General features: G+C 38.1%; 1 protein-coding gene across 2 annotated transcripts in view; it reads right to left on the reverse strand.

Annotated features, from left to right (window-relative positions):
• The window catches only part of SYNE1 (spectrin repeat containing nuclear envelope protein 1), a 645,053-nt gene that overhangs the window by 25,643 nt on the left and 597,420 nt on the right, over window positions 1-21,990 (reverse strand). Inside the window, exons 134-141 of one of the 2 annotated variants that reach the window (XM_082249740.1) lie at window positions 21,766-21,903; window positions 18,156-18,347; window positions 16,812-17,136; window positions 13,120-13,188; window positions 10,118-10,260; window positions 6,940-7,066; window positions 5,806-6,017; window positions 1,856-2,056 (exon numbers count right to left, since the gene is read on the reverse strand). In XM_082249740.1, the coding sequence (XP_082105866.1) occupies window positions 1,856-2,056; window positions 5,806-6,017; window positions 6,940-7,066; window positions 10,118-10,260; window positions 13,120-13,188; window positions 16,812-17,136; window positions 18,156-18,347; window positions 21,766-21,903 (1,407 nt within the window). The remainder of the gene's footprint in view (window positions 1-1,855; window positions 2,057-5,805; window positions 6,018-6,939; window positions 7,067-10,117; window positions 10,261-13,119; window positions 13,189-16,811; window positions 17,137-18,155; window positions 18,348-21,765; window positions 21,904-21,990) is intronic. The other variant, XM_082249741.1, reaches the window with a different exon arrangement.

The following is a 21,990-nucleotide window of genomic DNA, read 5'->3' on the forward strand; positions in this document are numbered from 1 at the left end:
CAAAACAGCAATATTAATTTTATTGGTATATAGCCTGGAAGCCTAAATTCATTCACAACAATTTTATCTCTAGTACATACAAAAATTGAAAATATTCATAGTTTAACTGAATAAATATAGAGTATGATATTCATAACAAAATGATACAAACTGCCATACAGATAACAAATAGGACAAGCATGTATACACTTAAATGCAGGAGGTACATTCCATAGTTACCATTCTCACAGAGTTTTATTCTAGTCTGCTGAATGCAAGAGAATTTTTTCCTTCCCGTCTTCAATAATATAGATCTATCTCACCTTGCTTAGAGCCATTCTGATTGGTGTAGCAATCTTATCCTTCTCCTCCCTCTGAGCGTATCTCATTCAGGATTGGAAAATTTCCCCATCCCCTAAATTTTACATAACCCAGCCTCTCGATAGCCCTCCTCTCTGGGGGGGGGGGGGGGGGATTAATCATGCTAGGTCATCTTCTGGGCAAATTGTCCATCCTTGAACAGACAACCACCTTCATTGCATATCTAAAGAGACAGTCTTTGAAATGGGAGCTGAGATAACAAGGGAAGTGACACAGCCTATTATCAATTATTTCCTAGGCCCCAAAAGCTGAATGAGAAGTAGCCCAACCTAACTACATTCCTGCATTTCAAAAGGACTTGCTAATCAAATTACTACTGCCTGCAGACAGGTTTCACATCCCTTACCTTCATATAATTTATATCAAATATCAGTTGAAAACAAAATTCAATATCTCATCCATACATTGACACACATCTATTTACAGTTACTAATGGAGATTACACATAAACTCCTCATAAGGCAACACTGCACAACCCGTGGTTGCAGGAAAGAAAATTGCACCAGCTATGGCTGGCTTAAGTGCCATTTCTTTCTAATACCTCCTTCCTCTGCTATCTGCATGAGTCACTTCTAACAAATTTCTCTGGCACCAAGAGAAAAAATGGTGACGGGGAGGGATCTCCAGCACACAGTCTGTGATTTAACACCTCAGCTTTGTTCCTGTGTGTTGTGTTATGGGGGGACCTTTCCCTCCAATTAGCTCTCAGAGCTCTCCTCATTGAGCTCTGCAGAGTGTAATTTCAGCTCTCCATCCCCTTTTTTCTGATAGCTCAGGTAAGCTTTTTAAAATATGAACTTTGGACGGATGTAGAAAAGAGAAGACTGCAGATAAACAGCTGCAACTTACGTAGGAGGATTTTTTTAAAATCTCTGTGTATCACCTGAGGCCAGTCACTTCACTGGGTATATGTAAGGGTTTACAACCACTTTAAATCCCTTGGTAGGCAGGCCCAGAGTCAGGGGTATCTTGCTCGTTGAGTATTGAAAACATATAAAAGACAAAGATTGACTCAACCTATCCGCCTCCACTAAAATACCAACCCTTTGACGTGCTGAACAGAGGTGCCTATCTACAGCTGGAATATTATCAGACAGCTTTGTAACACACATAATTATAAAGCAATGAATGTAACTTTCACCAAACGTTCGCTGATAGTGAATAAATCACAATTACAAATACATGCACCCGAGACATTCACCCGCAGTTAATGTTTATTAAGTGTCAGATTCACCTGAAATATACCCTACAGTGTCAAGATGTTCCCTAATATTCATTAAATGACAAATGGCAGTATATGGATACAATGCAACTGCATTGATAAAACTAAAATCTATGTTGCTGTATTTTGAAATCAGATTTCTTTTAAATAAAATGATGGAATTAATGCATTCTAGATTTTGAATAAAGCACTGAGTGAACCTGTTTTACACGCAAAAAAAAAAACAAAACATACCACTTGACAAGTTTGTAAATAATGGAGTCTGTTACAAACCTGGCACTGCATTAAAGCATCCTGTAGTGAACAGCGCCAATCTTCTAATGTGCTGCCCACACGGTCCCATCTCAAGTTCATTTGGCTCAGGCGCTCTTGAAGATCCTTGCTCTCTTGAGTATCTGCCTGAGTGAACTCGGAGCTGCAGAGATTAATGGACAGCACAATAGCTTTCCGACTGTCTACAGCCTTCTGAAGTTCCTGAAATAAGCAAGTGGAAGAAGAAAAAGATATTTGTTATTTATCAGTTGCAGATATGCCTAATTCTAGAAGTGCATAGAAAAAAATATCTGAATATTGCCACTTTAGTTTCTACATTAGTTACATATAGATGTAAAGTAGACCAAATGGGGCTTTCAGATTTTCCCTTGTAATGATTTTCCTTTTATTTTCACGCCGATATCAGGACACAGAGTGACTTTCTGGTAAGAATGGGACCTCACTTATTGTTATCATCTTTTAATATTACAAGACTACTGTTTTTAAAATAAAGGAATAGCATAAAGTGCAGGAGCTCATCACACAACTCTCATTTTCTAGTAATTCATGAACAAAAATGATCTTACCAATTACCTTAACAGGATTATGCGCAGACACTTTATTTATTTTTATTTTTTTTGTAGTTTATATGACATGCAACACAATTGATACAATATGGTTAGGCTGGCCATAGACTAGAAGATTTTTGAAAATGAATATCCGTGTGATAGATCTTAGTGTATTCAATAACTTGATGAATGTCCTTCGAAAGTATTTCAAAACTAAATTTGCTTTTATTAACCACTTTTGGACCGGAAGGTTTTACACCCTTAATGACCAGGCCATTATTTACGATTCGGGACTGCGTTACTTTAACGGACAATTGCACGGTTGTGCGACGCTGTACCCAAATTAAATTGATGTCCTTTTTTTTATTGTCACCCCACTTTTCATTTACAAAGACTTTTACAGTTGTACCAAGAAGTGGAAAATTGCAAATTGGAATCATTTTTTAACCACTTCCCGCCCGTCCTATAGGCAATTGATGGCGGGAACGTGGTTGTATTATCCTGACACGCCGTCATATGACTGGCGTTCAGTGCTGCGGTGTGTCGCTCGGACTCACCGCACCTTCGATCCAGGTAAAGAGCCTACTGACGTAGGCTCTTTACCATGTGAACAGCTGTGTCCAATCACAGCTGGTCACATAGTGCACAATAGTGCACAAGAAGTGCCTTTGATCGGCTTTCCTCAGTTCGTGCCTGACAGGCACGAGTAGAGGAGAGCCGATCTGTGGCTCTCCTGACAGAGGGGGTCTGCACTGGTAATCAGAGCATTGATTACCAGTGCAGACCCTTAGGGAGGGTGCCACTAGAGCCACCAGGGATGCCCACCCATGATCCCAGGGATGCCCACCATGGCCACCAGGGATGGCAATCAGTGCTCAGGGAGTCCGCCAGTGCCCTCGCCATCAGTGCTGCCCGCCAGTGCCCTCTCCATCAGTGCTGCCCACCAGTGCCCATCATTACTATCTATCAGTGCCGCCCACCAGTGCCCATTATTGTCCACCAGTGCTGCCTATAAGTGCCCATCAGTGCTGCATATCAGTGCCCATCAGTGCCACCTATCAGTGCCATCAGTGCCGCCTATCAGTGCCGCCTATCAGTGCCCATCAATGCCGCCTATCAGTGCCCACCAATGCTGCATATCAGTGCTACCTATCAGTGCTATATATCAGAGTCCATCAGTGCCGCATATTAGTGCCGCCTATCAGTGCCGCAAATTAGTGCCACCCCATCAGTGCACCCAATCAGTGCCTCCTCATCAGTGCCTCCTCATCAGTGCAGGAAAAAACTTATCTATTTACAAACTTTTATAACATAAACAAAAAAACTTTTTTTTTTTTCAAACTTTTCTGTCTTTTTTTATTTGTTTAGCAATAAAAATACCACCAAAAGAAAGCTCTATTTATGGGAAAAAAATGACATGAATTCAGTTTAGTTACAGTGTTGCGTGACCGCGCAATTGTCATTCAAAATGCAACAGCGCTAAAAGCTGAAAATTGGCCTGGGTGGGAAGGGGAAAAAGTGCCTGGTATTGAAGTGGTTAAAAAAGGTCTTAGTCGGCCCATGCATGACTCGATTCCCTCATTCATTCACACGAGATAGATGGAGAAATCCCTCCCACTGAGCTATTGTGTTCTGGTGGCGGCTATAACCGGTGGCGCTAATCGTGAGGAAATGTTCCAACTGGCTGGTCTTACAGAAGTCTGTTGGAAAATGTCTGTGCGATTAGCTATAGCTGGCGGCGCTGATCAGTTTATTGTGATAGCGGGGAAGTCTTCATTTTGTCAGATTCCAATAGAAAAGTGAGAGTGATTCTCCCATCCACCTCAAATATATTAATAGGGGAATTGGGTCATTTTCTGTGCTCAACCCGCTGGCTGAATGAAAAAACAAAAAAAATACTAATTTACGGGACGCTCTTTCTCTTCCTGCTCTATCCAAACAAATGTCTAAAGTTGGGCTTTGAGCTGCTGTATTGAATTTTCAGCATGCTGGAAGATATGTACATTAAATGCTGAGAACATCGCTGACTATATTGTTGATAGCAGTGCTTGGATCAGTCACATCTCAAGCAAAACTGAGGCCATTTATAGATAGAATGATGGCAGAATTGCATATTACACATCTCTGGGTTAATTTACCTAAAGGCAAATAGATGCAGTTGCACTCTGCAAGGGCAGTTGCTCCAGAGAAGAGAATAACCAGTCACGTACAAGGAAAATTATAAAATGATTGGATGATGGAAGTCAGCAGAGCTTCTGCTCATTTAATAAACTCTGGAGCAACTGCTCTTACAGAGTGCACAATTAAATTAGCACATCCATTTAACAAAAACAGACAGACATTAGTGAATAGTTAAAGTGGTATTAAACCCAAAACCAAAAATATAATATATTGCAGCTTGCCAAACCTTAGATGTGGTAGCTGCATTAGTTGTCTTTTTTTTGGCCTTTTACCCCTCTGTTTTCACCTGGTCATTTGGCCAGTAACACACCTCCTGTATTATAGTGCCCATACTCTGGATGAAGAACCACAGGGGTACCTTTAAACAGCAGAATTGCCAGTCTGGGGGGAGGGGGGGGCTAGGGAATGTTAGATGGACTAGCAGATTTAGATAAACAAAACAAATTGAAGCCAAATTCCAGCCTATACTTTATAAGCAGTTACAGCAAAAAGTTTTTTTCTTTTAGGATAAAGGTTTTAAATAAACATATAAAAGGTGATCATTGTAAGCACCCCTGTCAGTGTTAAATATTTTGTCTCATCCCTGTAAACTGATACATCTAAAAGAAAGCATGTTCTTTTGAAAAACAACAGACTTATTGGCTGAGTTGCCTGATGAAAACAGAAGAAAGAAAGAAAGAAGGCCTAGAAAAGAAAATCAAGGCAGCTATCACATCTAAGAATTGGTTAAACTTCAAAATATTGAAAATGGGAGACAGGTCAGAATGTACCTGTCTAACATGTATGGGGCCATGGCATGGCATTGTAAATATATATCTAACGTGATTGGTCATGTAACTGCTAATAGTTATTGGTCAGTTGGTACTTCATATGATTGGTCAAAATAAAGAAAATTTCAAACCTTGGAGTGTGGAAATTGCCTATAAAAAGAGGTAAATAACCGTTATAAAAACAGTCAGCGGGAGCAGAGGAAGAAGAGCCGTGGCCAATTATATTCAATGCAGGTTTCATTGTCTCTTTATTTTATGTAATAAATTTGAATACAATTATTTAAAATGGTTATAATGTTCTGTCTATGGCACCATAAATGTTTGCTTTTGGGTTTAATGCTGCTTTTGTTGAAACCAGTACATTTTTTTTTACACATGTTTATCTACACCCTTTTTCATTACCTTTATTATTGGATGCACATGGTAATGCAGTACTGTGGAAATAACTTACTTTTAGCTTTTTGATTCTTTGTTCTATAGTTTGGATATCTGTGCTGACATCAAGCTGGCGAAGCTGTTCAAGCTCCTCCTCTGTTTCTCCCAACCAATCCATGATGTTGTCCAGATCTGACATAAACTGCTGCCATTGATGGAGTTTCTGTTTCATTCTGAGTTCCTTGTTTAAGGCCTGTGCATGAATTAATTCCCATCGCTCGATAACACCTGGGACAGCAATGATATAAACAGAAAAATTAAGTAAAACTGAAGTTCCTTTTGAAAAGCTAAAAATATTTAAGGAGTCAGTCCTTCTATTTCAGTGGCAGACTTGATATACCCTGGGATGCACGCGGAGATCTGTGCAGGTCCAGCCAACTGTTATTGAATTGAACAGGCTGCCTGCATCTCCTTGCATGGAACACCTGTGCATCCTACATGGCTTAAGACAGCCTTTCGCACAGGTGTATGGATCGGTATGGCCATGTGATTGAGGACTTAAAGCACAGGTTCAGCCCTTACTATTCACAACCATTGAATTTCAGTAAAAAATGAAATGATTCCACATTTTCTAAATATTATTTACAAAATAAGAGTATATTAGATGATTGTACAGGGAAGGTAATAATCGCCCTTTTAAAAAGTACATCTCTTTATTGAGATTGCATGTCCTCAAATGTCACGAAAGCTGGGTTTTTGCTGGGTGAATGTTAAGCAAATGTCCCGTAATTTTGCCTTATACATAAGATGAATGTTGCTCACAGAAAATTGAGCAAATTTTGGATAAATGTCAGGTAAACTGGCCATCAAATTGTTTATAAATGGACCTCTAAGCCATCATATGCTTGACTAGTCCATTGTCTCTTACCACACAATAATTATAATTTATTGTTTACTTCAGAATATCAATGCATATATATGTCATAAGCTATTTTAAGTTTTAACAGGTAAGTATAAAACCATGTCAGTTGAACTGGCCATCAAATTGTTTATAAATGGACCTCTAAGCCATCAGATGTTTGACTAGTCCATTGTCTCTTACCACACAATAATTATAAATTATTGTTTACTTCAGAATATCAATGCATATATATGTCATAAACTATTTTAGGTTTTAACAGGTAAGTATAAACCCTTACATACTACTCACCAGCAGACTGTGTCTCTGTGCTGTTTAGGTTAATGAAACCTGAGAGTTTCTCTTCTTCCTCTTTTAATTTCTCGCTTACTCTCCTCACAGTGTCTATGCTACCCCGACACTCTCCAAGAAGCCTCATCTAAAGAACAACAACATTGATAATATTAAACAGAATAAGCTAGTGAAAGCAATATGCTTTTGGTGGGTCCCTGCCATTTTTGTTACATGTTTGATAAGTAGCTGGAATACACACAAAAATGTGACAAAAAATCGATAAACTGTCAAGTCTACATCAAAAAAATATATTTTAGTTATTTGTGGAAAATGATGGGCTGACTCAAGCCTGTACACCAACAGAAAGTTTTGCTAGTCATAGTTCCTGACTCTGTTGGAGATTTTGTTGCTTGCATCAACCTTGGTGTGTTCTATTTTCTCCTGTTGTGTTCTATAAGCTATAAAGTTAATCACAAAGGCAGCGAGAATCCCTCAAAATCACCACTGCAGGTGTGCAGATCCAGGAACAGACGTTTCCCCAATAGAGTTTTATAAGAAACTGTCAGATGTTTACCTCTTTGACATCTATCAAAAACTAAAATATCGATTTTAAGTGGGCTGACAGTTTAAAAATTAGGAAGAATTTTTTGCGGTGTGTTGTTCAAAAGAATCAAAAAGAGTTCTAGAGCAACAGGTAAACTATTTACGTAATGAAATCTAAAGTGAAAGTAAATCAGTGTGACCACAATCCAAAATGCTTAAATCAAAATCTGAAGAGCGTGTAAAAAATAATCAAACTAAAAATGTGTAAGCGGTTGCTGTCACCAAATATGCTTTTGCTACAACAAATAATATAGTGCTGCGCCACAAAAGAAGAAACAATATAAATATAATTCAATTATGTACAAGTGTGCATGTCATAAGTGCAATAAATGATAAATTAAGTATTGCAAATGTCCCAAAGTTGTGCAAAAATAGCATGTGCAAACATGTGCAACATCAAAAAAAAGTAATTGAAAAGTGTTCAAGTGCTCTTGTACATATTCCAGTGTTGCGCTCTCCTTCACCAATAAATGGATGGCCGCTCACCTCACGTTCTGACCCCTGTTTTACCAGCAGGTCAGAACTGGCAATTCCCTTGCAGGGATATAAACAATCCAGGTGGCAATCAATGGATACAAGTTGCGATGTCTCCCATCCTTGCACTACATCTGTGCGCTCTGCATCTCTCCTGGTGAAGTATGGGAGAGATAGAAGACAAAGACTAGTGCTCTCCGTACATAAATTTATTTCATATAAAATAGTAACACTTACATATACAGCACATCAAGCTGTGCAGGCTGGACAGGAAAATTAAGTGGGGCTGGCTGACAGTGGAGTAGCATAGGATAGTAGGCTCCACCCTCTGTACGCGTTAGGTCACACGTTTGACCCCTACTTAGGAAGTCAAATGTTTGACGTAATGCGTATAGGGGAGGAGCCTACTGTCCTACGCTACTCCACTGTCAGCCAGCCCTACTTTCTTTGCCTGTCCTTTGCTTGATGTGCTGTATATGTAAGTGTTACTATTTTATATGAAATTAATTTATATATAGAGAGCACTAGTCTTTGTCCTCTATCTTCCCCATACTCCACCGGGAGAGATGCAGAGTGCACAGATGTAGTGCAAGGATCGGAGACATCGCAACTTGTATCCATTGATCGCCACCTGGATTGTTTATAACTGAATTGTATTTATATTGTTTCTTCTTTTGTGGCGCAGCACTATATTCTTTGTAGTATATGTTTATGTAATGAATTTTGCTCATCAATATCCATCTACGGAGAGGTAAAAATCTAAATATATATATATATATATATATATATATATATATATTCATATATATATATATATATATATATATATATATATATGTGCAAAGCAAGATCCATAAAGAGATAAAATAGTGTAATAAGTTTGGTGTGGAGGAACTGCACTGTACACAGCCCTGACCTCAACCCTATTGAACACACTTGGGCTGAAATGAAAAGCCGGTCTTCTGGTCCTTCATGTAAAACTGTCAAGTGACCTCAAACCTTTTGCCATATAATGTACATTCTTACCAAGAACATTAAGATTTCTTGCTTGGCTTAAAGTAGGACCATGTGTATATGAATTGCTATTTTTTTTACCAATACTGTCAGTATTTAGCTAGAACAATTATCACAACAATCATTTAGGTGGGGTGGCTGCCATGGGCACTGTGGTATCATGTGAGTTGGGAAGGGAGCTGTGAGGGGATTGGAGGGGATTTTTGTTGGAAGAGCAAATTTGGGAGGCAGCAGGCAGTAAGAATTGTTCTAGGAGGGGAAATTTGGGTATGTGTGCTGGAGTGGTGATTTATGGGGATTTGTGTTGGGAGGTGGGATAGCGGAAGAGGATTTGTACTAGGAGGGGGGATTGGGAGGGATTTTTGCTAGGAGGGGTGGGGGGATTGTGCTGTGCAGTTTGGCATGTTCGCCCTGGGCTCTAGATTACCTTGTCTGGGCACTGATCATATGCAGCAACACTTTTGCCGTGGTTGGTCTTTGCTACTAAGATCTAATATAGTAGATGGAAAACAGGAGTCGCGAACCTCTGATCTGATTTTATAAATGCCCCTCACTGTGTAATGGTACTTTTTTAATTGCTCCTGCATATCATATACTAATCTGATTAAATCTATAGCTTAAAGTGTCCCTGTCATTTGATAAAAGACATTAGAACAGAATAAACCTGTTAAAAAAGAAGAGGAATATTCACTTTTCCAGCAGGTAACAAAGAAAATATTATTTTTCTTCATTTAATCCAGCGGCTACTGCTATGCAACACTTCCAGGTGTATTAAAAAAAGCATCACCTGCTGTGTGCTGTGGTTTTTTTACGCCACTACAGGATGCAGATGCAAAGCAGCATCAATCAAAGCTCATGAAGAGATCAAAGATTTCCATTGCCGTCTCTCGTGGAAAGGTTAGTATCCCTTTCATTTTTTATGGGGTGATTCTGTTCTAACATCATCCAGCTGGTGACAGAGTCCCTTTAAAACATTGACTTTGGAACAGATTTTTTTTTTTTCTTGGTTGGCATGGGAGTCATTAATGATGCAGGCACACAGCTCTGACATTTCAGAGGCATCCATATAGAATAAACAGTTGGATTCCCCACTGTCAATACTTACATATCCTGTGTAACTTGAATCTAGTTCAGGTCCAGTGGGGGTTCTGCTGCGAATGACATTCTCTGTCTGCTGTAAATGGAAGCGGCTGGTATCCAGTGCTTTGTCTAACTGACGGATCTGTGATTCTAACAAACCAGACTCTCCTGATACAGAATGAAAAATAATAATCCTGAGCTAAGCATTCTCAACATTTGTACATGGGTTAAGCATATAGAATAACTAATGTAGCAAGCATGCAGAGAATAACAGAAGCATTAACTGTTGGGTGTGTCAGTAAGTGACATAGATAGCCAGGCAAGTAATGATTGTACCATATAAAAATTAATTAAAAAAAGAATGAAAAAGAACAGGAACTCTGATTCCCTTCCTATTGCTAAATGAAAGAAGCTCAAATGAGTTCATCGTATGTTAACTGTGAGTACACGTCTACAGGTTTTTTAAAAACTGCATTATCGTGTGCCACTTCCAAAAAGAAGCAAGAGAAGAAAGCCAATATGAACATTGCAATTTGTAAGGGAAGTCAAATTTGTTTTAAGAACAGATGCAGGACTGCTGGTAAAGGTCGGTAAACATGCAGAAGATTCAGATCTCTGATGCATAAAGTTAGCTTTGAGTTACTGTAAGGGGTGAACCCAGTTGACAACTGTTGAGTCAACTGGTAACAGGCAAGGATAATACCCATCTTTATAATGTTTCTACGAAAAGCATTATGCTGGTTGTTATTAATACACCTCCAAATTATTCCTTTGCAGAGTAAAACATAAATAAACCTCAGTGGCCATCAATTAAATGAATTAAATGTATTTATTGATGATTCACATATTTCCTTTCTGCATTTCCTACAAAAAGAATTATTATTGTTTTAAATATTTGTCAGGTATTTTTACCAATGTCTTGGATTCGCTGTATATCGAGAAAATTATATTTGATTAATAGTAATTGTTCATATTGATTTAAAGCTGCATCTCCCATAAAGGTTTCTTAGAATTTTGGTGAGTCACAGCTGAATCATTTTTGCTGTTTTTTAAAGCGTATCTAAACCTAAGGACAAAACTGCAATATATTGCAACTTACCATTCCTTATATTAAGTGACTACATCCTCATTAATTTTCAGCTTTTTTTTTCCTTTAGGTGGCCATACATTAGTGATTTGTTATGTTTTTTTTTTTTTTTTTTTTTGTTTAATCAGTGCATTGAACGAAAAAAATTGTAGTTTTTTGAGATTTCAGTGTCATGCACAGTTATAAAAACACTTGATGAAACACTTTTCTATGCTTGATGAAACTGTTCTTAGCCAAAAAACAGAAACCTACTGCTGTTATTACATCTGTTTTTGGGTTTGAATCCTTTAATTTTATACAAACCCAATACTGATTTTCAACATAAAGGTTTTTTTTTTTTTTTTTTTTAAATGGTAGATTACCACTAAGCCACTGTGGGCAGATATAAATATACTTGTAATAAATATGTAACAAATGTAGTGTGTTTTATTTATTTATTTATTTATTTTTTACAGTCTTTCCTATTGGCTTACATCACATACACATCAGTTTACTATTATTATAGCATTATGCAAATATTGGAAATATGAAATAAAAATTGCAGGGTTCATTGATCATGATCTTACGTCTTTGGGTGGCCTTATCAGGTCAATGAATATGTATATTATTTTGTTGATAAAGGTGCATTTTAGGAATATTAAAAGCTTTTCAGTAAACTTTATGGGTAACAACAGTCACCTTTAAAGCAGTTTTTATACCCATTGTGATCACTTTTCTCTAAATAATAATAGCAGGCCATGTTATTTATTGTAATTTTTTATTCTCATCTTCTTTCCGAGTAATCATTGTTTTTCTTTTAAATGACTTCACCCACGCATGAGCCGTTAGCCCTAATTTTTAGGCAAGCTTATGCTGCTGGAAAATTGCTGGGTCTATGGCAGGACTGCGTCAGTTCCTACTGTCGTTGTCAGCCCCGAGATTCCTCAAGACTCTGGAGTAAGACAGCAACACAATCGGCTCCTTTTCACTGCATAAGGTTTCCTTAGCCACTGGGAATGAAAATAAGGGTTGGATGCGGCAAATAATGCACATGCGCAAGATTATGGCTAGGGAAACATACTGAGGGCAGAAATAAGGTACTGCACAAACGCGGAAGACCTCGGTTGTGATGGCGGCGGCTAGGAACAAGCAGGAGTGTTTCACAATCTCTTTTGATGCATACTATTAGTGGCGTTTTAATTGAAAACAAGTAATTTGATTGATAAGTAGTAGTTTGATTGATATAATGCTTAAATGTGGTATCAATTTTAAGAGTTTACTACCGCTTTAAGTTTAGAGATATGCATTGTACAAAAGTACAAAGCACATATCCTAGTACTTTTATAGGGTTACAGAAACAATCTGCGTATTTTTTTAATGAAGCACACATTACACAACATAGTGGAGTTGATTTGCTAAAGGTGAATAGACTGTGCACTTTGCAAGTGTAGTTGCTCCAGAGCTCAGTAAATGAGGTAAAGCTTCACTTTTACAAAGAATATCCAATCACATGCAAGGAAAAAAAAAATTAATTTTGCTTGCACATGATTGGATTATGAAAATCATCAGAGCTTCCCCTCATTTACTAAGCTCTGAAGCAACTGCATTTGCAAAGGGCAGAGTCAATTTGCCTTTAGTAAATCAACCCCAGCATGTGCACCTGTCCAGCACATGTTCCCAGGAGATGCAATGCTTTTTTAGCGATATTTTTGATACTGCATAATAATATAGGTCACAAAGCTATACCTGATTAACAATGTTTTATTTTTGCTAATTTGGTGTTAAATATAAAGGTTAGGTTATTATTCACTGTTATACATGCAGAATGGGGCAGGCATGTGACATAGGAGATGTTAGATAAAGTGAAAGGATTTAAAGCTGTGACATGATGTTCAGACTAACTGTGATAATTATACATAGAGTTTTTTTTGTTTGTTTTTTTATCTCGGCACTTAGCCTACCAGTGGACTTTCTCAGAATATTTTCAGTAAGTTTAATGTAGGCTTCAGGGTTTTCAGGGATTTCTACATCTGTGAAGACAAAGGATAGGCTGAGTATGTTGAAGTTGTCCAGATTTGTTGGATCCTTTGGATAAATGTGACTTACACCATCTATAGATCAGAAGCAACTACACAGTCCAGTTTGTCCCTAATACATCGGTCACAGTGAAGCTATCTGTAACAATATTGGATATACCATGCTTGTTCAAAACTCACAAGCATTAAGATGGTTTTCCAGATTTCTACAGTTTCTAAAGGGCTAAAAGGCACCGAGCACTCAACTGCAGTCTTTAGCAGTAAAATATACACAATAAAATGAAATTATCTGGAAATGTTATTAATTTGAAGTGTAGGACACTTCCACTATTTTTCTTACTGTTTAAAAAAGCAAAATGCTGCATGTGTCAACTGCAACCACTTCCAGTTAAGAATAATGCATTTTAAATATCTCAGAGGCCTTTTAATGTCTAACCCCAATCAGCTCTCACATGTTTTATATATTATTGCTTTAAATCAAGGTCAGTTGCTACCACAAGCCACCTTGTATGGGAAAGCATGAAACAAACTTCCTCTCCTGGCCACCTACTACCTTCACTACACCTGTACACATTGAGGTGAAACAGCACAAAAACAGTGTTACTGAAGCTCACAGCCTTACATGGACAGTCTGGAATCACTTCCATTACTTTTCCAATTTTGCCTCCTTTATCTCCAATAAGGTTTAGACTGGATAATACCGCTGGGATCTGGTCATAAAAGTCAGGAAGCCCCTGCCCCCCGCCCCATGTACACACTTTCATTCCCCCTCTTTTTCTTTTGTTTTGAGCCTTATTATTATTGGCTACTGCATAAAGGAGGTCACAATCACAATTTGCTCATGGGAACATTTGGCTTCTTATCCAATATATCTGTAAATTCTTTTATGACCATCTGGTTTCTATGCATCTAGTGGGATACATATGCCATACGTTATGGATTGTTGTTCCTCCCATCTTCAACATGTACCATTACTATGACGTTATTACTGTCAACTGCCTAGATAGGCATTATCCCCATGTGTTGATATGTGAATGTTAACATTACAGGGACCTTCATATATCTCCGTGGTCTGACTTAAGCGTGGCTTTTTTGTACTTTAATGTGTTAAAGCTTAATAAAATGAGATTAAATTGAAAAAAATGTAGTTGTACTCCTTCTCCAATGTGTGCACACGTACCTATTGGTGGACCTCAATAACAGCACTACCAATTAACCAAACGATCAAGACAACTGTCATGCAAACTTTGAACAAATATTAGTAATTTTAACATAATATACAAACATTTCAAACACCCGACGTAAGTAAAAATTACAAGAAAATTTCAGATGTCATACGTTTTTTTCAAGGGCTGATAACTTTCCGGGGAATTTCTAAACTTGCACTGTTCATCACATAAAAATGTACGTACTGCCAGTTTTACATTTAAAGTACATCTGTAGAACTGGCTAAGCTGGTGTGAAAACTTAAAGCAGGTACCCTCAGATGCTGGTTTGTACCTCTGCACAGTGTCTTAACCTCCCTGGCGGTATGATTCTTTTGGATTTTAGGTGCTGAAAGCGGTACCATTATTTTAGGTGCTGAAAGCATGTAATTCTTGTGAATGAGCAGCCCAAACCAACTGTATACATTTATTATACATATTATATATATATATATATATATATATATATATATATATATATATGTATGTATACATATATTATGTATACATATATTATATATATATATATATATATATATATATATATATATATATATATATATATACATATATATATATATATATAATGTATACAGTTGGTTTGGGCTGCTCATTCACAAGAATTACGTGTGTATATATATATATATATATATATATATATATATATATATATATATATACGTGTGTATGTATATATATATATATATATATATATATATATATATATATATACATATATATGTATATATATATATATATAATATGTGTGTGTGTGTATATATATATATATGTATATGTGTATATATATATACGTATATATATATATATACTGTATATATATGTATATATATATATATACTGTATATATATGTATATATATATATACATATATTTACATAAAAAGTACAGTAAAACTGCAGGAAAGGGCACTGGGGGGTAATGTAATGTGATTTTATTTTATTTTGAACGATATCAGTGTGTTTGGTGCATTTTACATTCGAATTTGCCGCCGGTTCCACCCCCCGGCGGACGTCACGTCGCCGGAGACGGAAGCCGGGGCTCGCAGACGATCGGGAGAGAGCTCCGCCGCCGCACACCGCTCGCAGACATCGCTGGATCCCGGAGAAAAGGTAAGTAAAACCTCCTCCAGCATCCAGCGATCTTCCTAGCGCTACCCCGAGTGTGACTCGGGGTTACCGCTTTTGGCACTAAAATCTTACCCCGAGTCACACTCGGGAATACCGCTAGGAAGGTTAAGCCCATCAGTAGTGTCAAATCCCAGAACATTTTAATATGGAAATCTCAACTTGTGTCAACAAAGGCAACTCTCTATTGGTTTTTCAATGTAAAGTTCAGCCTCAATGACTAAATGAGTTAAAGAAGGTGGTGGGCCAGACCTAGGCATTCTCTGCAAAAGTTAGGATTTGCATAGTTCAGGTTTGTGCCAACAGTGTAGGTTGCCCAATTTTAAATAATGAGGTCAGTTAAGGTTGTTTTACACAGTAACAGTTGTAAACTCAATCTTCTGATTTAAACACCAATAAAACATCCATTAAATAAAGGGAACTAATCACATGTAACTATAACCCTGAAAAATAGAAATCAACATATGACGTTTTAATGATATGCTAGTTAGCCAGGATTTTTTGGAAACTGGCAGGAATTTTTAAACATAGCTTCTAAAGATAAATATTCAATGAGAACCCTGATGAGTTACTTAACAAATGCAGCAGTAGAATTTTTCAGTCACAGCGAAAGGTGCAAAACTGAATATAATTCATAGCAACCATTCTGCATTCAGGTTACTTTAGTAAGACCTATTAAAGATACACTGTTTTATTGAATAAGTTTTCAGAGTAATCTGTTGTAAGTCTAGAGGGTTTTGACACTGCATAGCTAGTGCCTTGAACACACAGGCAGTTTTTTTCAGCATGCTGAACGAAACAAAAAGCTCAGAAGCTTGCGGGTTGCTCGCTGTAGTAACTATGCAATGGTAATACAGCAATCTCTCCACTGAGCTATAGTGTTCTGACTAGGGGAATTGCCCCCCCCCCCCCACCACACTGGTCAGGGCTCGCAGCCATTGCTTACCAGCGCTGATCAGATGCCGATCAGCTTCTGGTTTTCCAGCATGCCCGTTCAACTGAAGCCAGACGTTAGGTCGGCTTCTGTCAGACAGGCTGCTGTACACACTGGCCGAATGTCGGCTGGTTTCTGTTGAACTAGCTGATACCGGGCGATATTTCGCCAGTGTGTAAAAGCCTTAAGCAAGACAACACGAACATATTATAGGAAAATCTGCCTTGAGTCAAGGTGCCGGTACTCTCAACAATAGCAGTCTGTTGAGGCCACTTCAAAGCTTTATAACCTTTTACATCTACACATGAACATGTAAAAGATGGAGTATTTTACCAGTTAAACCAGTTGCTCCTTGAAGAAAATAACTTTTGTCATCTTCATCATCTGAGTGCAATGCTTGGGAGACTGCGGTTTCTAAATCCCGGCTGAGATCATAGTCATGATCCCACTCCAGTGGTATGGAATCCACACTAGCTGGTGTATCTCGACCCGATCTTTCACTCCTCATTGGAACAATTAGGGACAGTGAGTGATTTGAAGAAGGCAGAGGTGAGAGGATGCCACCTGAGTTCTTTGTGTGCCACTGCAGATCGGACAGATCCATTGTTTCATCTCCATCCACCTCTCGGTCAGAGAAGTCATGTTCATCATCCGTCAACTATAAAAAAAGGGCAGAAAGAACAAAAAAGTGAAATTCTAGGTTAGGAAACAACTGTAGCGCAGAAGCTCTTCCTGAACGAAGAACTATTTATTTTTATTTCCAAAGCAGGCAGTCTGTTTTAGTCAACGGAGCCTCAGTAACTGCAAGGATGCACTCCCACATCTGAGTTTTATAGACAGATGCACAGCCCTGCACACAGTGTGTTTGGGGTAGATATGTGCAATCTCTTTTAGTCTGAATTATTTTGTTTAATGGGATGTATCTGTATAAGTGTATGTATAAATAGGTCCATTTAGTAAACTCAGTGTAGAGTTATTCACCTTAAGGTCACCACAGAGGAGAAAGGGGCACTCTTTACGTCTGGAGTAAAAGAGATTTCATCTCCAAATATGGAAAGGCTTCTTCACAGTAAGAGCTGGGAAAATACGAATTAGCTGTTTCTGGCCAGCTTGGTCGATTGTTTTAAAAAAGACCTGGATTCTTTCCTAAATGTATATAATAAAACATGATACTAATATGTATAGATAAAGTTGATCCAGGGAATACTCAATTGCCTCTTGGGGGATCAGGAAGGACTTTTTTTCCCCGCTGGAGCAAATTAGACCATGCTTTATTGGGGTTTTTTTGCCTTCCTCTGGATCAACTGTAGGTATAGGATAGTGTATATGCAGGTTTTATATTTGTGTGCTTTTTTTTGTTGGTTGAACTTGATGGTCTTTTTTCAATCAGATTAACTATGTAACTATGTAACTATGTCAGCCTTGCATATGCTTCTGGATGCATGAGTTTCTGACACTCCATTGATAACCTTCCTTAATTTGTGGCTAAAAACTAAATAATAACAAGGGAAAAATGTATCCTGTTTTTTTTTTTAACTGGAAGAAAGATAATAACGCTACTAAAACTGATCTCTGAGTATTGATGAAAAAATTATAATATGCAATTATTATAGTTTTTAATAATATAATTTGCACTGCTAGCATCTACTGTTCATGAAGCAGTAACTGTAGACATACCGGAAGACGGATGAGCTTTTTGTGATAGCGTTCAACGCGACCAAAGACTTCCATGCAATACCTCCGCAGTTCATCCAGTTCTTCTTCAATAACAGCGGCATCAAGAGGTTCACTCTTTTCTAATAGTTGTTCTCCCTGAGTAATAATTTGATCAATCTTGTAGTTGTTCAAGGCTATCTCTTGCTGGAAGGCCTTAAGGAAAAATAATACGTTGGTCATATGAGGTTTTATTAACCAGTTCAGCTCTCATACTTGTACACCCACTTTAGACCAGAACAGTTTTTTTCTTTTCTGCTAGGGACCTTTTTATTCACCAATAACTTTGCCATTACTAAAAATAACAAAGTAATACATATATTATTTTTTAAAGTAATTGTAAAAATAATAAAATAATTAATAAAAATAACAAACATGTCATACTTACCTGCTCTGTGCAATAGTTTTGCAAAGAGTGACCCCGATCCTCTTCTTCTGGGGTCCACCACTAGGCCCTGTCGCTTGCTCTCTGCTCAAAGATTTTGACACAGAGCAGCAGTAGCAAATGGCTCCCGCTGCTCTCATTCGAGCCTGTGAGAGTGAGGGGGGAGGAGAAGAGCTGTTGCAGATAGGCACAGTGATGGATACAGATTGGGCTCAGGTAAGTATAGGTGGTTGGGGCATTTTTTATCCTAATGCAGAGAATGCATTAAGGAAAAACCCCTTTTACCTTTACAACTACTTTAAGACAAACAATGCTTTCTTTTGGTTAGAATGTCTTACAAAAATTGATTCATTTTCAATTGCAATCCACAGACGTAAAAAAAAAAAAAAATTTTGATTAGTTTTAGTTTTAAAAAAAAAGAAATCATTTTAAAAAGTATAGATATTATCATGTAATTTGTCCTCTTTAAAAGGACGCTAAAATGATGATTCTAATACAAAGCATTGCAAAATGTCATCCAATGCTTTGTGACACAAAAAAACTAAAGTGATGCTACAGTGTCTCTTTATTTATTTTAAATATAACAGACATGTTATACTTACCTACTCTGTGCAGTGGTTTTGCACAGAGTAGTCCAGATCCTCCTCTTCTCACGTTCCTCCGCCGAAGCTTCTGGGCTCTCCCTTCTATCGAGTGCCCCAAAGCAAGCAGCTTGCTATGGGGGCACCCGAGTTGAGCTACAGCTCTGTGTGTCCATTCAGACACGGAGCCATGGCTCGGCCCTACCCCCTCTCTCCTCATTATAAACAAATATAGCAAGCGCTCAGGGAAATCAGGTATAGATCTGGTGATGGATAATACTTAGCAGAGTAAAAGTCCAAGATTGGTTAATAAAACGTCTATAAAAGACTAAATGGTCTGCTGGTGGTGACAAAGTATATAACACTAGATGGAGGCAGCTCTTCTCAGAAGTAAGGCAAACTCTGGAAAGGGTATATAAGAAACAGAAAAGCGCCTTTAATGTAAACCTTAATTTCCAAGATACAGCAATGATAATTAGATACTTACAAAATATGGTAAATTCAGGCTCATTAATAGACAGAACAGATCCCCTCCAGGTGGAATGTAAATGCACGCCGATCCAACATACAGAGACCACGGTCTGGTAGGAAGAGTTGCCGGCAGTCTCCTATTCGTTCCAGGTCCCAGGTTGAGCTGCAGGATGGAACTAGATCCCCGATGACATCACACGCCTCTCCCAGCACTGCGTTCCATCCTGCGGCTCAACCTGGGACCCGGAATGAATAGGAGGCTGCCGGCATCTCTTCCTACCAGACCGTGCTCTCTTAATGTCGGATCGGTGTGTATGGACATTCTACCTGGAGGGAATCTGTTCGGTCTATTGATGAGCCTGAATTTACCATCTCTTGTGAGTTGCTAGTTATCATTGCTGTGTCTTAAATAAGTAAATAAAGTTATACACTTAGAGGTGCTTTTCTGTTTCTTATACTCGTGCACATTGCTGGGTTAAGATGGGGCTCAGGTAAGTATTAGGGGAGGTGAGGGGGGCTGCTCCACACAGATCATTTTGTATCTTAATGCATAGACCTTCTGCCTTTAGAACCACTTTAACAAATAAAATGTATAAAAATTAAAAAATGTAAATATTAATAATTAGAAATATAAAAATAAACAAAAAAACTATCAAGTAAATAAATAGTTAAGAAGAGAATATGAAGAAGAAGTTAAAAGGGTAAAAAGGTTTCTTAACTATCTATTGCGGCGGTCAGCCCCGTACAGGCAAAGTGACGTAGTACTACGTCGCTAGCCTGAGAGCCTCTAGGGGGCGAGAGCGCGCCGCCAGAGGCGTGCTCCCGCCCCCGCTCGTTCCCTAACAAGTCCGCGCGTGTGACCGGCGGACCCGATGTCTGCCGGTCACTCGCGATCTCCCCGTGGAGAGGGAGAAAGGCAGGCAAGTGATGTAAACAAAGCCGCCTGTCATTCTCCCTGATCTAACTGCAGAGATCATAAAATCCTGCTATGTAGGATCGTATGTCTCTGTGGTTACATCACTAGCCACACCCCTTTACAGTTAGAAGCATGCCCCTAGGGACACACTTAACCCCTGCATCACCAATAAAGTTAACCCCTTCCCTGCCAGTGTCATTTTTACAGTAACAGTGCATATGTATAGCACTGATTACTGTAGTAATGTCACTGGTACCCCCAAAAGTGTAAAAAATGTCAGTCAAGGGTCCGATCTGTCCGCCGCAATGTCGCAGTCATGCAAAAAAAACGCAGATCGCCGCCATTACTCGTTAAAAAAAAAACACCAAAAATGGCAGAAATCTTTCCCTTAGTTAGTAAACGCAATAACTTTTGCGCAAACCAATAAAAATGCGCTTATTGCAATTTTTTTTACCAAACATATGTAGCAGAAAACATATTGGCCTAAAATGTTAAAAAAATTTGATTTTTACATTTTTTTGGGGGGAATTTCATATAAAAAAATGTGAATGGTTTTTTTTCAAAATTGTCAATCTTTTTTTTGTTTATAGTGCAAAAAAAAAAAAAAAATTGCACAGGTGATCAAATACCACCAAAAGAAAGCTCTGTTTGTGGGAAAAAAAGGACGTCAATTTCATTTGGGTACAGCGTCACACGACCGTGCAATTGTCCGTTAAAGTCACGCAGTGCTGAATCGCAAAATAGGGCCTGGTCAGGAAGGGGGTAAAATCTTCCGGGGCTTAAGTGGTTAAGGACTTAAATAGAAACTTGTCAGGTTGCTTTAATATCATACACAGACTAAAGTTTATCTTTTTAATCAGTAGATGAATAAATGTAATAAAAGTAACAATTTGTATCCTAACAGTATTTATATACACTATGTCAGATTACACATGGCTGCCTTTCTTAACTCACCAGGGCTAAATAGAAAGGCAGAAAGGCAAGAACAGGCAAAGTACAGGTTTGATTTATATGCCTTAGAATATCAAGTTTGCTCACTTTAATATTATTTTAACTAACAATATGTTTCTAGACTGCATTTCTTATTTAGGTCAGTTCTTATCCTCTTCAAAGCTTACCTATTCTAGGCAGAGTCCCTTAAGCTGGTAATTATAGTATAAGTAGGTCTCTAATTAACCAGAATTTCCATCCTGTCTTTAACACAGAAAAACAATGGCTCACCTTAAGCTGTTTGATTTTTGCCTGAACATCACACTCAGAGAAATGTTCGATGTTTGTTAACTGAAGGTCCATTTCAGTAAGCCAAACCAAGATGCTGTCTCGTGCAGTTTCAAATTCTTCTCGCTGGCCAATAAAATGCTGCAATGAAGTAAATCAGAAATGAAAGCGGTAACTCAAACTATTTCTTTGTGTAGAATGATTTATTCATTTGAGTTAAAAGAAAAG

Source organism: Pelophylax lessonae (genome assembly GCF_965119305.1).
Source record: "Pelophylax lessonae genome assembly, chromosome: 3".
NCBI lineage: Eukaryota > Metazoa > Chordata > Amphibia > Anura > Ranidae > Pelophylax > Pelophylax lessonae.